The sequence below is a fragment of the Dunckerocampus dactyliophorus genome, chromosome 3 (assembly GCF_027744805.1).
Source record: "Dunckerocampus dactyliophorus isolate RoL2022-P2 chromosome 3, RoL_Ddac_1.1, whole genome shotgun sequence".
Lineage (NCBI taxonomy): Eukaryota > Metazoa > Chordata > Actinopteri > Syngnathiformes > Syngnathidae > Dunckerocampus > Dunckerocampus dactyliophorus.
The window spans coordinates 17,122,772-17,137,822 of NC_072821.1; the positions used below are offsets into that span (position 1 = coordinate 17,122,772).

The following is a 15,051-nucleotide window of genomic DNA, read 5'->3' on the forward strand; positions in this document are numbered from 1 at the left end:
GGCGAAATGTAATGGACAGTTACAGTTAAATAGCTCTGTGTTGCACGTGAAGTCTAACCATCTGTCCTAAGTGAAATAGTGGACACACGTGATAGCTAGTTGACGACATCACTTTTAGCATTTTCATTCGTGCTGTAGATGCAGTCATATACAGTCATGGAAAAAATGATTAGACCGCCCTTGTTTCTTCCGTTTATTTGATGGTACAAGTAAAGGTACATTTGTTTGGACAAATATGATGATGATAACAAATATAGCTCATAAGAGTTGAATTTAAGAGCTGATGCGAGCGTCTTCGTCACATACACATGAACGCACAGGCGACAGTGCTCAGGGATACGCCGGGAGACAGATATAATGCCTAGCGTTTTGAGAAGGCATTTTTGTGATGCAAATGTATTAATCTTTTGAACGCATAATGTTTTGAGAAGCCAAAGTCTTTACTTAACTGTCCCCAGCAACTAAGTGGAGCTACGTTCTTCATCACAAAAATCTGACCAGAACTGGACTTAGGAGACCAAGTGGGGGTAAGTCGCTGTTATTGGACTACAATGCTGATGGGGATGTCATACAACTTCATATCAAAAAATCTGAACTATCCCTTTAACAGAGCACGCTAGTGCAGCTGTGTGAGCGACTCAGGCTGTATGAGTGTGTTTACACCGTGTTGTGTTTTACTGCTTGCTAATAAAGCGATTGGAATTGGATTGGTGACTACATCTTCCTTTATTCATTCAATCCCAGACATTTTTCAAAAGACAACCCCTTCAGTACCAGCCATTTTAGATGGTTTTGACTGATCTTTCACAGGGCCCTACCATGATACGCCTACCCATTCCATAACCCTATCGCCACCATGGGCCACTCCATTCCCAACACTGGTGCTCAGTTCCAACACCATCTCCAAATTGCACCCCATCGCTCAGTCCTCTCCACACCCACATAACACTTCGTCATTCTTCACCAATCACCCTCATGCGAGGTGCATTCACAGGAATGACGTGCGGTGAGGTTCATGCCTGGTGAGGCACTGACTCCTTTGGAGTTTTTTTTTATGTTCATCCAGGCATTAAGAGGATAGCCAAAAAAGAGGAGAATAATTCACTTTGGTTATAAAAATGTTTTCAGATACTTCTTAGAGCCATCTACTTATTTTTTCATAAACTGAAAAACATTTGTTTTCTTACCTTCTATTTTGTATATGAAGTACATGCAGCCTTTCCTTCTCCAGAACAAGTTCTTATACTTTGTTGTAAAAGTCCTGATGAGTTTGAGTATATGATCCTTCATTTCGGGAGTCAAATTGATTGATTCACTCAGCAAACCATAAAAAATATTGAATGCATTTCATTTTTTGCTGTCTACTGAGAGCAGAAAGAAATGGAAAAAAACAAAAAGGCTGGCTTTTCCTCTATGGAAGAACGTCAGTGACAAGCACCTTCCAGCAATTGCACGCCTGACCCCTTCAGGATGCAGTGGTACTGCAACTGCCTCCCGGATGACATTTCTATATATTTTATTGTCCAATTAGCAAGAATAATGATGCCACATTTACATTAAAGACATTACATAGGCTGTAGAAAGTCATGGTGAATAATAAATGTCTCTGCAAGGTTATATTACAAGGCGGGGCTTGAAGACGAAGCCGAGAATCCACACGGACGGGAGCCTCACCTTAGGTTTCTTCCCTGTAATTGTTCAGGAAATCTACAAATTCAGCAGTTTTTACTTTTTAAAATTTTTTAAACGATGGCAATCATGGCTGTACGGTGGTTTAGTGGTTAGCATGTTGGCCACACGGTCACAGTCAGGAGATCGAGAAGACCTGGGTTCGAATCTCTGTTGAATCTCTGTGTGGCGTTTGCATGTTCTCCCCGTGCGTGTGTGGGTTTTCTCTGGGTACTCTGGTTTCCTCCCACATTCCAAAAACATGCATGTTAGGTTAATTGGAGACTCTAAATTGTCCATAGGTATGAATGTGAGTGTGAATGATTGTTTGTCTATATGTGCCCTGAGGAGAAGCGGTATAGAAAATGGATGGATAGATTGTAATCATACAAAAAAAAACATTTTCATTCGTCCCTTGCTCCATCGCAGTTTTTCACAAATGAATGAATGAATTAATTAATGCTGCTTTGTGGTTGACTGTGGCCTATTATTATTCCAAAAAAGTGTATGTTTTAGCAAATGTTGCATATTCTTGGGCTAAATTAAGCATTTTCAAGCATAAATATGTGCTAAATTAACTAAAATACAAATACAGTTTAAGGCAATACAAGACGTTGATGAACTGTAACATCCATCTCTTTTCTTATCCTAACTAGGGTCACGGGGTATGCTGGAGCCCATCCCGGCTGACCTCGGGTGAGAGGCAGGGTACACCCAGCCAGTCAATCACAGGGCACATATAGACAAACAACCATTCACACTCACATTCATACGTATGGACAACTTAGAGTCACCAATTAACCGAACTTGCATGTTTTTGGAATGTGGGAGGAAACCGGAGTACCCGGAGAAAACCCACGCACGCACGGGGAGAACATGCAAACTCCACACAGAGATGCCCAAGCGGAGAGTCAAACCCAGATCTTCCCAATATCCTGACTGTGTGGCCACTCGGCCACCCTGCAACCACAATATTAACATAATAATAATAGCAGTCTTCGTCATCATCATCATAACAACACTGGCTACTGTTGTGGCAGTACTCCAGTTAAAATTCACTTTCTGTCCACATTCCAGTACGAGTTTTATGTCTTAAGTGGCTTATTTTCTGATTATATCTACTGTGAGTGTAAAGATGACTATAGGGGTGTTATTTAATGTCTAAAGGGGTCTATTAATGGTAAAAATTGTATTTAGAATGTCACAAACAGGTTTTCTATGCTCTAACTATAAAAATATTTAGTTTATTAATACTGAATCCTACTTCATGGAAATTAATTCTGGTACCAATTGACCGCGATTACTGTATAATACAGTTCAGTTCAATCAACAAATATGAATATTTATTTTATGTTATTATTCATTTTTCTATTTTACATCATTACATCATGACAGGCTCTGCCTCACCTGGCTCCACTGACCGCACGTCACTGATTCACAGGCATCGGAACTGTGAACATCAACACAAAACACAAAGTAGAGTACAATTTCATAGTAAACTCTCAATAGATATTTGATAGGTATTTCAAAAAAGTACCGCAATAATTACTTTTCCTGGTATCTAATTACATTTATGAAGGACTAATTCCGCTAGTAATTCAATTACTTTTTTGGGAACGTTACTAGTAAATTATTAAGTATTTTTTTACATTTTTAACTACTTTTTTAAGTAATTTGCCCAACACTGTTGACAAGTCCCTATATATTTCCAAATGTGTTGAAGGAGTGAAGAAACTCAAGCTCGGTGTCAAATTCCACAACCTTCCACTTCCAATATTTTCAATTCTATAACCACCCCTTACAGACGAGCAATTACAGTGAGTGCCTGTAAGAACTGTTGGTTAAACTACAAATGGATGCTTCTGTTTTGGTAACAGCATTGGTCAGCCACAACACATCAACATTTGCACTTGTTCATGTCAAAAGACACACTGCCGATGTCAGCCGTGAGAGGTGGATTACAATGGATGCCATCCATTCACAGGGCTCAGATACTGACCTAAAACCACTCCAAACATAAACACCCCTCATTTACCTCATTTTCAAAGTGAAAGCACTAATAATGAAAATAGCTTCATTACAAATACTGTAGGAGCATGGCCGGGAAAAACATTGAATCAATTTAATGTAATGGTCATTTCCAGGACTCACAATCTGCTGCTCTATGTCACTAATAGTCATTCATTAACTGTCACCTAGTTCTGAGAGGCAGACTAAATCCTCTGGAAATGTCAAGACAACAAGTACATAAGGACAAGGTTTTTTTTATATTAATACTAGTAATTAATCAAATAGTGGGATGAAGCACGATCACATTCTCCGAGAAGAAAAGCAATCAAAACAATAGCTCTGGTAATTCCCAGTCCCAGAATTCACTTTAAATTAAAGACTGAACATTTTTCTCCCAAGCTTTTTCTTGAAAGTGCATCAAGAAGTGTTCCATGCAATTCTGAAATTGATTTCAAATTGCGCTGACAATATGATTGGGGATTTTTTTAGTGGTGCGTTTGCTCGTTTCAAGCGTAAAACAACAGAAATGACGCTTCATGCTGCTCCAGTTAACACAGTTAACATAAGGTCCCCGGTCATGAGGTACATGCTACCTCACATACTAAAACATGCATTCAAATCCAGCAACTCACCTTCACCCACAATGCCAAGGACCTCAAACTTATTCATCACATCACCGTTTGGCGGAGCTCCTCCAGCAAGTCAAATGAGCCGCTCACGTTTTAACGGTGACACTCCGGCTGCGTGACGGAGGCGACCGTCGAGTCCAGGAGAAATGCGGCGAGCCTCTGACCACACCCCATCATCGTAAGTCCTCTTCGTCTTCACGTCCTCCTCTCCCTCATGCTACAGCTCCAACGCTTGTAAATGTCATTTTCTTTTATTTATGGCTCTGACTTCTGTGCGTCAGGTTTCTCGAGGTGGTTCCTTTCACAATCTTCTCAAAGGCTGCGCCTAGCGGTTCCTTGAAGACAAGAACAACCAAACAGTCAAATGATGTTAAAGGGGAAAGGATGGACTCTATTACCATAATGATAGATAATATCCATGCTCATGTCAATAAAGTTAGAATGGATAATGTGTAGCTATGAACTGTCTGGCAGCAGATAACCAGTATACAAAAGGTAAGGCCTGATTAGTTAGGAAATTGACATGTTTCAAACTAAAAATGAATAATGCTTATTGCACAGATTCGCACAAAGTGAATGGAGTGAGGTCTCCCATGTTGGCTACATTAATGTGTCGGGACCTTTCCATTTTTTCACTGCCACTGGGTCCCACTATTGGAAAGGTTGACATTACACATTTATCAACAGGAATCAGCAGGCTGGGTATTTTACTTAGATGCAGTTGGAGTTTTTGCAATACTGTTTGTCTCTGCGTGGAGATTGTATGTTCTCCTCATGCGTGCGTAGGTTTTCTCTGGATACTCTAGATTTCTCCCGCATCCAAAAAACATGATTGTAGACTCTAAATTGTACATAGTTGTGAATTTGAGTGTGATGGTTTGTATATTTGGTCTATGATTGACTGGGGACAATCTTCTTCAGGAGGCCTTTTAGAAATAATTACCATTAACAATAACAATTAATTGATAAAAGAACATTGGCTACGTTTACATGCAGTCAAATAACCCTATCATAACCGGAATATTAGCAATAACCCGGTAGCGCACGGCCATGTAAACGCCATTAACCCTTTTGAAAAACTGGAATATTACCCCTGGGTTACTCCTTTTCTAACCTGAAAATCAGGTCATGTATACGCCTATACTGACATCTTCACGACTGATCAAAAAAGATGTCCAACATCGGAAGGAACAGTGCAAAGTTCTATGATGTGTAATTTCTTACATAAAACGTGTCAAGCTGGTTTATTTCTGGCACAGATGGTTGCTAACTAGAACGTGCAAATGTACAGAAAGCAGCATTTCCTTGAGGACATCTATAAATCATGGGTGACTTCAGCATGACTTCCACACACTGATCCCAACCTGTCCAGCCCATCCCATTAGTGGCACAACCAGGCGAACGCAAGTTAGGTAGCTAAGAGGCAGTTTGCAAAGTATGATGACTTGTCTAATTCACAAAACAACCCTCATAACTTTAAAGGTTTGTAGCGGCTCAAATGCACCAACGCTGAAAGCAAAATGAACTTAAATTGACACTTTCGTGCTCTCGAAAGGATTCTAATGACTTGTGTTGACTCAATGTCATGTCAACATATACTATACACTACTGTACATACTGTATAGAACATAAAACAGATTTGCAAAATTATACACACTATGAGAGACAAAGCATTTTAGCTGGTAAGCCCAAATCAAAGGTACCGTACTACCTACAGCTGTCTGTTTTGTTTTGTGCTCGGACAATTAATCGCATACATTATGTTAAACAATGTTTCAGCATTAGAATTACGAGTGTCAAGCACCACGAGCATGGCCGTAGTATTCTGCAGCTCTTTTCTTCCTCAAGGGTGCTCATAAGCATTCACTCATTCACATGGCGACAACAGCTGCACCAGGCTGTCCCTCTGTGACTTGCTCAAGGACACTTTGGCACATAGAGAGCAAGAAGTGGATCAGATACTCCTCCTCCGGTGCAGCAAAGTTCAATGTTTACAATGGCTTGATCTTGATTCTCAACCATTCTTATCTATTCGTGTTCTACAGCTTCTGCGGTCACCAAATCTAGTCTTGCATTCCAGAAAACTGAGACATTTCTGATCTCGGTCTCGGAAATGTGGATTGGAACACCACTACAAGTCATAAGGGTACAGCACTATGACGTCACACAAATGGCCTCGCCTGCAGAGACAAAATAAAACTACATGTGCACCTGTATTTACTGTTAACGTCTCACTATATCATCTCTACATGAAGTTATTCTGTAAAATGATATTATATAAAATGATTAAGGCTGCCAAAAAAGATAAGGTTTGTTGTCAGCATTGCAGAGTCACATTCACGGTCATAAACAGAATAAACAGTCATGTGTGACATTTTTCTGTTTACGTTTTACTCCAAGCAGTCTCAAATACAGCAAATACCAACACATTTGTGACCTCATTTGCATAGCCACTGGTTGTAAACCAAGAAGCTCCACAGACACTTATTCAGTTCTAAAAACACACTTTTAATGATGATGTGGCTCATGTGCCTGTGTGGGCGTCTTCCTATGCGGTGTACTCTTCACTCGGCTACATTCATCCCTCCAGGAAAAGTGAGTGAGCCCATCCACGAACTGTCATCCACAAGGCTATGGTGCTGCCACTGGGGAGTGATTATTGAGCTCATTAAGCAAACCTATCCTAAAAGAAAACTCATAAAACGGGTAAAACTGAGCTGCTCTATTTCTAAACTCAAAAAAGGCGGTGACAGTCCTGATTATAAAGAACAATCAATTTGCAGGTGCATTTTTGCATGCACAGAAATGAAGAATGAGTTTGATGTGAGTGTGCGTGTCATACACCTCTAGAGGTGTGTGAGAGAAAGAAATGAAGAGGGGGAGAGTGGCGGCGAGAGGATGGGATATGCACACTGCTGCACCGCCTAACTGCGTCTCCCTCCTCGCTCGCTGCGTTGCGGAGCGCGCCACCATTCCAGCACTGTGCACGCTTTTCGTCAGCCTACACAGCAACCGGTGCATACCTTATTATGCCTAGTTCACGGGGCACGTTCATGACAGTGTGGCACAACAAGATGCACAAATGAACGCTCACAAGGCAACCTAAAGCCCGTCATCATTTAGACGCGTAACAGGCCACCGGAGACGGTTCTTGATTAAACCTCTTTACCTTGCAGTCGCAGATGTGATGTGGGGACGCTCAAGCAGGCATCATGCACACTGAAGAGGATGAGGTGAGAAATGTATAGCCGTACGTGTGTGTGAGAGAGAAGAGACGGAATGGAGCATATCCCAATCAGGCCTATGCGTCGTGACATGATGAAAATTCCTACTCACGCTCTCAATCCCTGGATGGAGGCGAGAGCGAATAAAACGCCGACGAAGGGGCTTGCATGTAGCGGCAACACTTCTTCAGAGGCTCCGTGTTCATTGCCTGGGCTCCATCAGCTGGTTAGAGCTGCAAATAAAAAATGTCAATCCAATGAGCGACGCTGCCGAGAGCCAATAGAAACCTTCCAGTGGTGTTTCTGAATAACATGCAACTTTGACATAGAACCCACAACATAACGTTTTAGAATGTGTCCATCAATGCACCAAGCTTCTATTTCCCTCCTATTGTTGGCTGTGTACAAATCATGCTGCAGCATGTCCTCACTCTCCTCCACCTACACCCCCACCCCCTGCACGAAGGCACTAAAATCCCTTCTGATGAGACCTGTGCAGAACGCCCCCGGTTTTCAAAGACCATGTGTCCACTGTTTGGCCGAAACCTTCACCTCCTCCTGTCACAACAATTTCAGACCACTATACAGTAGTCATTACTTCATACTGCTATACTGTATGGTTCCAGGAGGCGTCATTATTTAAAACATGCAATTTATCTTAGTTATCTTTGTAAAGGCAGGATTTTTCATACAGTTCTCGTCCTAGATTTTATCAGATAGTTTTTGTCATTAGCTCTAGCTACGTTTTATAATTTCAGAGACAACCCATCCCATGATGCAGCACAGTTCAAAACAAGTATAATACAGTTGATTTGTAGATTCATTTATCAAAGAAAAAAAGGGAAAGGGAAATATGGATTTTAACATTATTAGAGCCCTGCAGACATGAAATAACACCCAAATAGTCACTTTTACACGCCTATTATTTTTTGTTTACATCACATTGAACAGGCTACGGGTTCACTGCAGGGACATAACAGACGGCTACCGCTAGCATAGCAAGCTACAGAGCTATCTAGTTAGACTCTCCAATTTACTTATTTTAAACTTAAGAAAGTGTTTCTACCGGAGTGGGGAAGACGGACAAAGAAGCCAAAAATGTTCCACTTCCACACTGAATGAGAGGAGAAGCCCTTTTTCCACTCAATGTCAGCCATGTCGGCTCGGCTCTGCTAGCTCAGTAGCCAGTCTCAGTGCAGTGTGAAAGGTAATCTAACGTCATATCTCATAACATTACCGATGCCTAGTGACCAGAATACGACATATAACTTGTTTTTCAATATTTTTGGACTATTAACAGGCTACAGTCAGCCATTCTAATTTCAAAGTTGGCGGACACATTACACCAAGACTCGGCTGTCGTATTGTTCTGTGCCATCAAGACATTGTCCATCTGTATTGTACACTCATGGGCCGCAACATTAGGCACACCTGCACAACCTACTGAGATTCAAAAATAGATTTTCTGTACAAAAATGCTGCACGGGACCGCGCGGTGACCGAGTGGTAAGCATGCTGGCCACACAGTCAAGAGATCGAGAAGACCTGGGTTTGAATCCCTGCTTGGGCCTGGGTGTATCTGTGTGGAGTTTGCCCCCCCCCACCATGGAAAATGCTGCATTTACAAGATCACAATACCTCAGTTTTGATTGACACTGTCAGAGATATTTATTAAGGTAGATTGGTGTGTGGTGGTAGAGAACTGTATTGCATCATACCAATATTCTGCCTATCTTTACACCAGTGCGCTGTGATTCTCATGTACTCTTGTACAGGTTCTGTATACTAGTGCATCAGGCCATCTGGTGGACTAATGTGGCGGTAGCTGGATCAGGAGGGAAGCGTCAATGTAAAAACAAATACGGAGCGAAACCTAAATACAAGAATTTTCTAATCCATGCAACACTGCACAAAAAGTTGTAAAACATGTGCATTATAAGATACACATTATATATGCTTAAAAAAATAATACACTGGCTTAACAAATCAGTTTGCACTCAATCTTTTAAAGTAATGACATCTACTATGTAAAACCAACAAACTACGTTGAGTTGGAAGAATGATCTATTTCTCTTCAGTCAAAGGAAATTCTAATTTGCTTGCACCTAATAGAATATTTCCACAAAGGTTTTAAGTTAAAACTTTTATCGGTCATTGTGTAAAGTTAAACAACCCGCTTCTTATTTGACACATTTAATTTTACAGACAGTTTAAACCCCATATAGCCTATCATATGGCAAAGAAGTTATTATCTTGCACAGGAAGTACTTTCATAATTGCCAATCATATATTTGGAATACCAAATATTGCAGCTGATAGGACCAGAGTGTTATTAGTACACTCATGGTGCGATCAACCAATAGCAACATGATAGTAGTAAATTAACCACACTTGCTAAGTAGTACAACCCCAACCACTTCTATGACATTGAAATAAAACATTTACACAATGAGTAACATTTAAAACATAGTTACATTTCAACAAACACAAGGCATGCTATGAAGCTTGCGCGTATACATCCCCATCACGTAACAATATCAACTTGGCATTAAATGATCAACTTTACATTTGTTTTAACTAATGAATACAGAAAATCTCTTTAAAATTACACATAATATTAAGTTAATGTAACTACAATACAATTTTTTTTCGTCTTGAAACAATGTATTTAATCAAGTGGTGAAAATAGATGCTCTGCTTTAGTTTTTACAGTGTATGAATATCCTCTCAAATGCTAAAAATGAACATTTTACACATGAACCTTGTTCTTGCCCAAAGAAATCACCTTTGTTTTATGTTACAATTGGCAATCAAAGTTGTTTTTTTTTTTTTTTCCTGACAAATACTCTACAGGCAGCTACAAAATTCCACATGATTATATGCAAATTATGAAACATGATGATTTAGCATGTAATGGAGCTAATGTTGAATATAGTTTACTTATACTTTTGTGATAACTATCAAATTTTATACCTTTAAAGGTAGGTAGGCCTACACATTCATTTTAGAGTATTTTTTTTTATTGTTGTTCCAATTCTTGTGTAGCAGTGATTGTTACCAACTCCTCCGTCAGAAAAGTGGCTATTGGCTGTCCTAGAAGTCGGGGTGACAATAGAACTGCAGAACAATACAGCATGTGCTTTCACTTTTAAGTCTCCAAATACCAAGAAAAGTCTCCAACGACGCCAGGAAAAGGTGCTAGATTTGTCGCTCGTCGCTTTTGAGAAAATAAGTCACCAAGAGGGTTTGGAAAGCCGCCAGATTTAGAGAGAAAAACGACAAGTTGGCAACACTGGATGTAGAGCTGTTTGTATATATTTTGGTTACTTTGCTATATGTGAGGCTCAAAAGACATCAGAACAATGCAGTCATTCAGATCTACAATAATAAACATACTGTTCAAATAGTATGCCTCTGACAGCATCTCCATAGCGTTCAGGTCAGGACTTTGACTCGGCCACTCCAAAGTCTTCATTTTGTTTTTCTTCAGCCATTCAGCGGTGGACTTGCTGGTGTGTTTTGGATCTTTGTCCTGCTGCAGAACCCAAGTTCTCAATATTGAATAAAGCAAAATTTGTCCTTAACCAAAAATCACTCCGTGCGCTTTACTGCTCTCTGGTATTACCCTATCTAACGTATTGTGTGGAGATATGGGGTAATAACTATAAACACAATCTTGACTCACTCGCAAAAAAGATCAATTAGGATAATCCAAAATAGCGCGTATAGAGAACATACAAATCCTTTATTTCATCCATCCATCCATTTTCTATGCCTCATTAGGGTCGCGGGGAGCCTATCCCAGCTGACTTCGGGCGGCAGGCGGTGTACACCCTGGACTGGTCGCCAGCCAATCACAGGGCACATATAGACAAACAATCATTCACACTCACATTCATACCCATGGACCATATAGAGTCTCCAATTAACCTAACATGCATGTTTTTGGATATGGGAGGAAACCAGAGTACTCGGAGAAAATCCACGCACGCACGGGGAGAACATGCAAACACACAGAAAATGCCCAAGGGAGAATCAAACCCAGGTCTTCCCGATCTCCAGACTGTGACTGTCTGGCCAACATGCTAACCACTAGACCACCGTGCGGCCCTCCTTTATTTCTAAAATCACAAATATTAAAATTGCCTGATTTAGTAAATTTTCAAACAGCTACAATAATGCATAAAGCAAACAATAACCTGCTACCCAAAAATGCCATACAATACTTTTCTACAAGAGAGGACAAATGTGGTCTAAGGGAAACTAAACTTAAAACAGACGCGAGAACAGCGCAAAGAACCCACAGCATTTCAGCATGTGGAATCAAATTATGGTACAGACTACACAAGGAACTCAAACAATGCACCAGGATAAGCGATTTCAAGAAACAATACAAGCAGTTGATGTTTGCAAAATACAAGGAAGAAGAGTCTTGAATTTGTTATGTTATGTTTATTTGGGGCCGGACGGTGGTCTAGTGGCCACACAGTAACAGTCTAGAAATCGGGAAGACCTGGGTTCGATTCTCCCTTGGGCATTTCTGTGTGGAGTTTGCATGTTCTCACCGTGCGTAGGTTTCCTCCCACATTCCAAAAACATGCATGTTAGGTTAATTAGCGACTCTAAATTGTCCATAGGTATGAATGTGAGTGTGAATGGTTGTTTGTCTATATGTGCCCTGCGATTGGCTGACGACCAGTCCAGGGTGTACCCCGCCTGTCGCCCGAAGTCAGCTGGGATGGGCTCCTGCATGCCCCCGCGACCCTAATGAGGAGAAGCGGCATAGAAAATGGATGGATGGATGTTTATTTGTATTTATTATGATCTATCTATTATTATATATGATTATTATTTATTATGATTGTGGAAAAACCTTGACAGTTCTGTTACCACATTGTTACATTACCTTATCACTTTTCTATGTATTAAAAAGATCACATACGAAATACAGGAAGTGAATAAACATATATGAAATAGATGGGGGGGTAGGATTAAATAAGCTTTGCTTCTTCCTACTCCTTTTGGACATGTGGAACTGTGAATTGAATTATGTGATGTATTCCAATGTAACTTGTATGCATGTTCAAATAAAATTAAACCATTACCATTACAAATTATGCTACAGCGACATCACTACACCAGCCTTTCTGACAGCATCTTGATCCATTTACTGTACAGCTCTTCAGCTGAAGGCAAGAGAGCGCGAGCAGCCACAACTCCTCTGTATTCTTTTCTCTTTGACTATGTAGTTATTTAGCTTGCAGTGTTGCCACTTTAGTCACAGTTTTTTTCATGAACAAAGCACATTTTGACGCCAGATTCTTCACATCCAATCATATCCAATATAACATTCTTCTTTAGGCTTTGCTGATAGCTATAAGCATGTAATCGTTTGGTTCTGGGTGTTTCTCTCTGCAGCTCTGAGCGGTGGCGGGGGGTTGGCGACATAGGAACAGTGTAGGCACGGCCAAGAGGAGAATAAGGCAGATTTTCCCAACCTTGACATTTATAGAATATTTTATTAAAAGAAACATACAACAGTTCCCCACTGGGGTCCAATATCATTGTAAAACCCCCTGAAATCAGCAGGATAGGGCCCCTTTAAATGATGGCTATAATAATACTGAATTTAATGTGCCTGATGGTGACTATAATTATGGTAACAATAACGGTAATGCTTTACTTTATTTTGCAAATGCTTAAGAAAGTTACATTAAAGAACACCACATGTTTACTCTTGCATAATTCACCATATATAAAAAGGAGGAGGAAGAAGCACTTATTTAATCCTACCTTTTCTGTGAGTCTCAGCAGTTACTGGTAGTTTGTTCACTTCCTGTGTTATAACATTCCGTTGACATTCCCATTTTATTTTAGGGACAGAAAGCATAAAGAATGTGTAATCGACAGCGTTTGTAGAAATCTATTCAGTAATGAAAATAACACATACATCAGGGATGTCCAAAGTGCATCTTGGGGGCCATTTGCGCACTGCAGCTTGCTTTTTTTTTTAGAACCCCCACCCAGCAAATGTCGAAAATTAGAGCGTTTTTTTTATTAGAGTAATTAGAGTAACGTTTTAACATTTTTTCCCAAAATTCTAAACGTCAAAGAGCATCCGCGACCTTTGATTTTTCAGTATGCCGCCCAGCACTGAAAAAGTTTAGACACTCCTGCTAGCCATTAGTGCTTGACTGCACTCATGGCATTTAACACTAATGGTTGAGTTTGCCCCTATGTAATTTAACATACTGAGAGCAGTTTTACACCACATCACTTATAATAATAGACATACAGTATAGTTAAATGACACTGTTAAAATATTAGTAAAGGCAGTATTTTTGGATTGGATCTCATTAACGTAGGGTAGGTACTTGTGTACTTAATGGTCAGTATGGGGAGTCTGTCCACAATGTGGATTCTTATGACTAAATATCATACTAAATAAATGCGCTATTTATTTTGGTAGTCGTGTTGTTGTGTCTATTGCATGATGTAATCTATCCACTTAAGTGTGCACCCTGCAGGTAACATCCTTTCTTCGTCCTCGTGTGAGCTCCCGCAAACAAACCCGGAAGTTGCAATCAAAGCCTTCATTTTTCGTTTCAACGTGACACATAAGTTATTATAAAAGGCCAAAACGCAATAATATCCGTGTTTTGAGTGACTGTAGTGAATTGTTTTCTTTTTCTCTCTGGTACCTGTGTGTGTGCTGCAGCTCCGGGGAAAGAACTTGTGATAGCGACGGACATGCGCGGAGCTGCAGCGAACATGGCGGCCTGCATCTGACAGAAAGTGAGGGCTCCACCATCAAAATACGCGGCTCCAACGGTCTGTATGTTTTCTTTCTCTTTCTTCTTATCATGTGCTGCCCAACAAAGACGCTCTACGTGTGTGCTTCTCTTGATTAAATTCAAAATAGTTGCGTTTTCTTTCCTTAAAAGTGTGTGTACAGGCAGTGAGCGTGTTTTTCCTCTGCTGTATGCATGTTTGTATGTCTGCAGGCAGCGTATTATTACAGTGTACTACCGCTTTGCTGTCTTGTTTCCCGCATTCTTACACATTCTTGTTCCATCTAATAAGCAATAAAGTGCCCTGTCTATGTGAATGCAACCAACGTATTGTTTAATGTAACATTAGCAGCCGTTAGCCTTGAGAATAATGAGCTGAGTCCCGCCCACTAAAATGTAAAGAATGACAATGCGTCATACACTTTCCCACTGAACAATTTCATTTCATTTCATTTCATTCTTTCTTGGTCTTCTATACTGTACCTAGTGACGTCCACGATGTGACATCCAAGTGGAGTGACCATCCTGTGTGCTGTAGCTTCCTTGGACACCATCCTCTTAGCAGTATTTGTCCTCTTGAACTTTTCCAAACTGGCTGACACATTGATCGAGACGAAAGCGCTACCTTTAAAATAGAAGAGGACTCAGGTTGACTGCAACAGAGCAAAGTAGTGATAGAGCAATTTATGATATGATATAATATACCTATTACTGTAGAGATGTGACAGT

General features: G+C 40.4%; 2 protein-coding genes across 6 annotated transcripts in view; one reads left to right on the top strand and one right to left on the bottom strand.

Moving 5' to 3' along the window:
- cdkl5 (cyclin-dependent kinase-like 5) overlaps positions 1 to 14,826 on the bottom strand; it is a 52,429-nt gene extending 37,603 nt beyond the window's left edge. Inside the window, exons 1-3 of one of the 3 annotated variants that reach the window (XM_054771130.1) lie at positions 14,806 to 14,826; positions 7,644 to 7,764; positions 4,311 to 4,642 (exon numbers count right to left, since the gene is read on the bottom strand). In XM_054771130.1, the coding sequence (XP_054627105.1) occupies positions 4,311 to 4,347 (37 nt within the window). In that variant the 5' untranslated portion in view covers positions 4,348 to 4,642; positions 7,644 to 7,764; positions 14,806 to 14,826. The other 2 variants (XM_054771133.1, XM_054771132.1) reach the window with 2 other exon arrangements.
- The window catches only part of scml2 (Scm polycomb group protein like 2), a 36,657-nt gene continuing 35,680 nt past the window's right edge, over positions 14,075 to 15,051 (top strand). For 2 of the 3 annotated variants that reach the window (XM_054771135.1, XM_054771137.1), the window contains exon 1: positions 14,078 to 14,362. The gene's annotated coding sequence lies outside the window, so the exon portion shown is untranslated. Of the gene's footprint in view, positions 14,363 to 15,051 lie in introns of all 3 variants that reach the window. The other variant, XM_054771138.1, reaches the window with a different exon arrangement.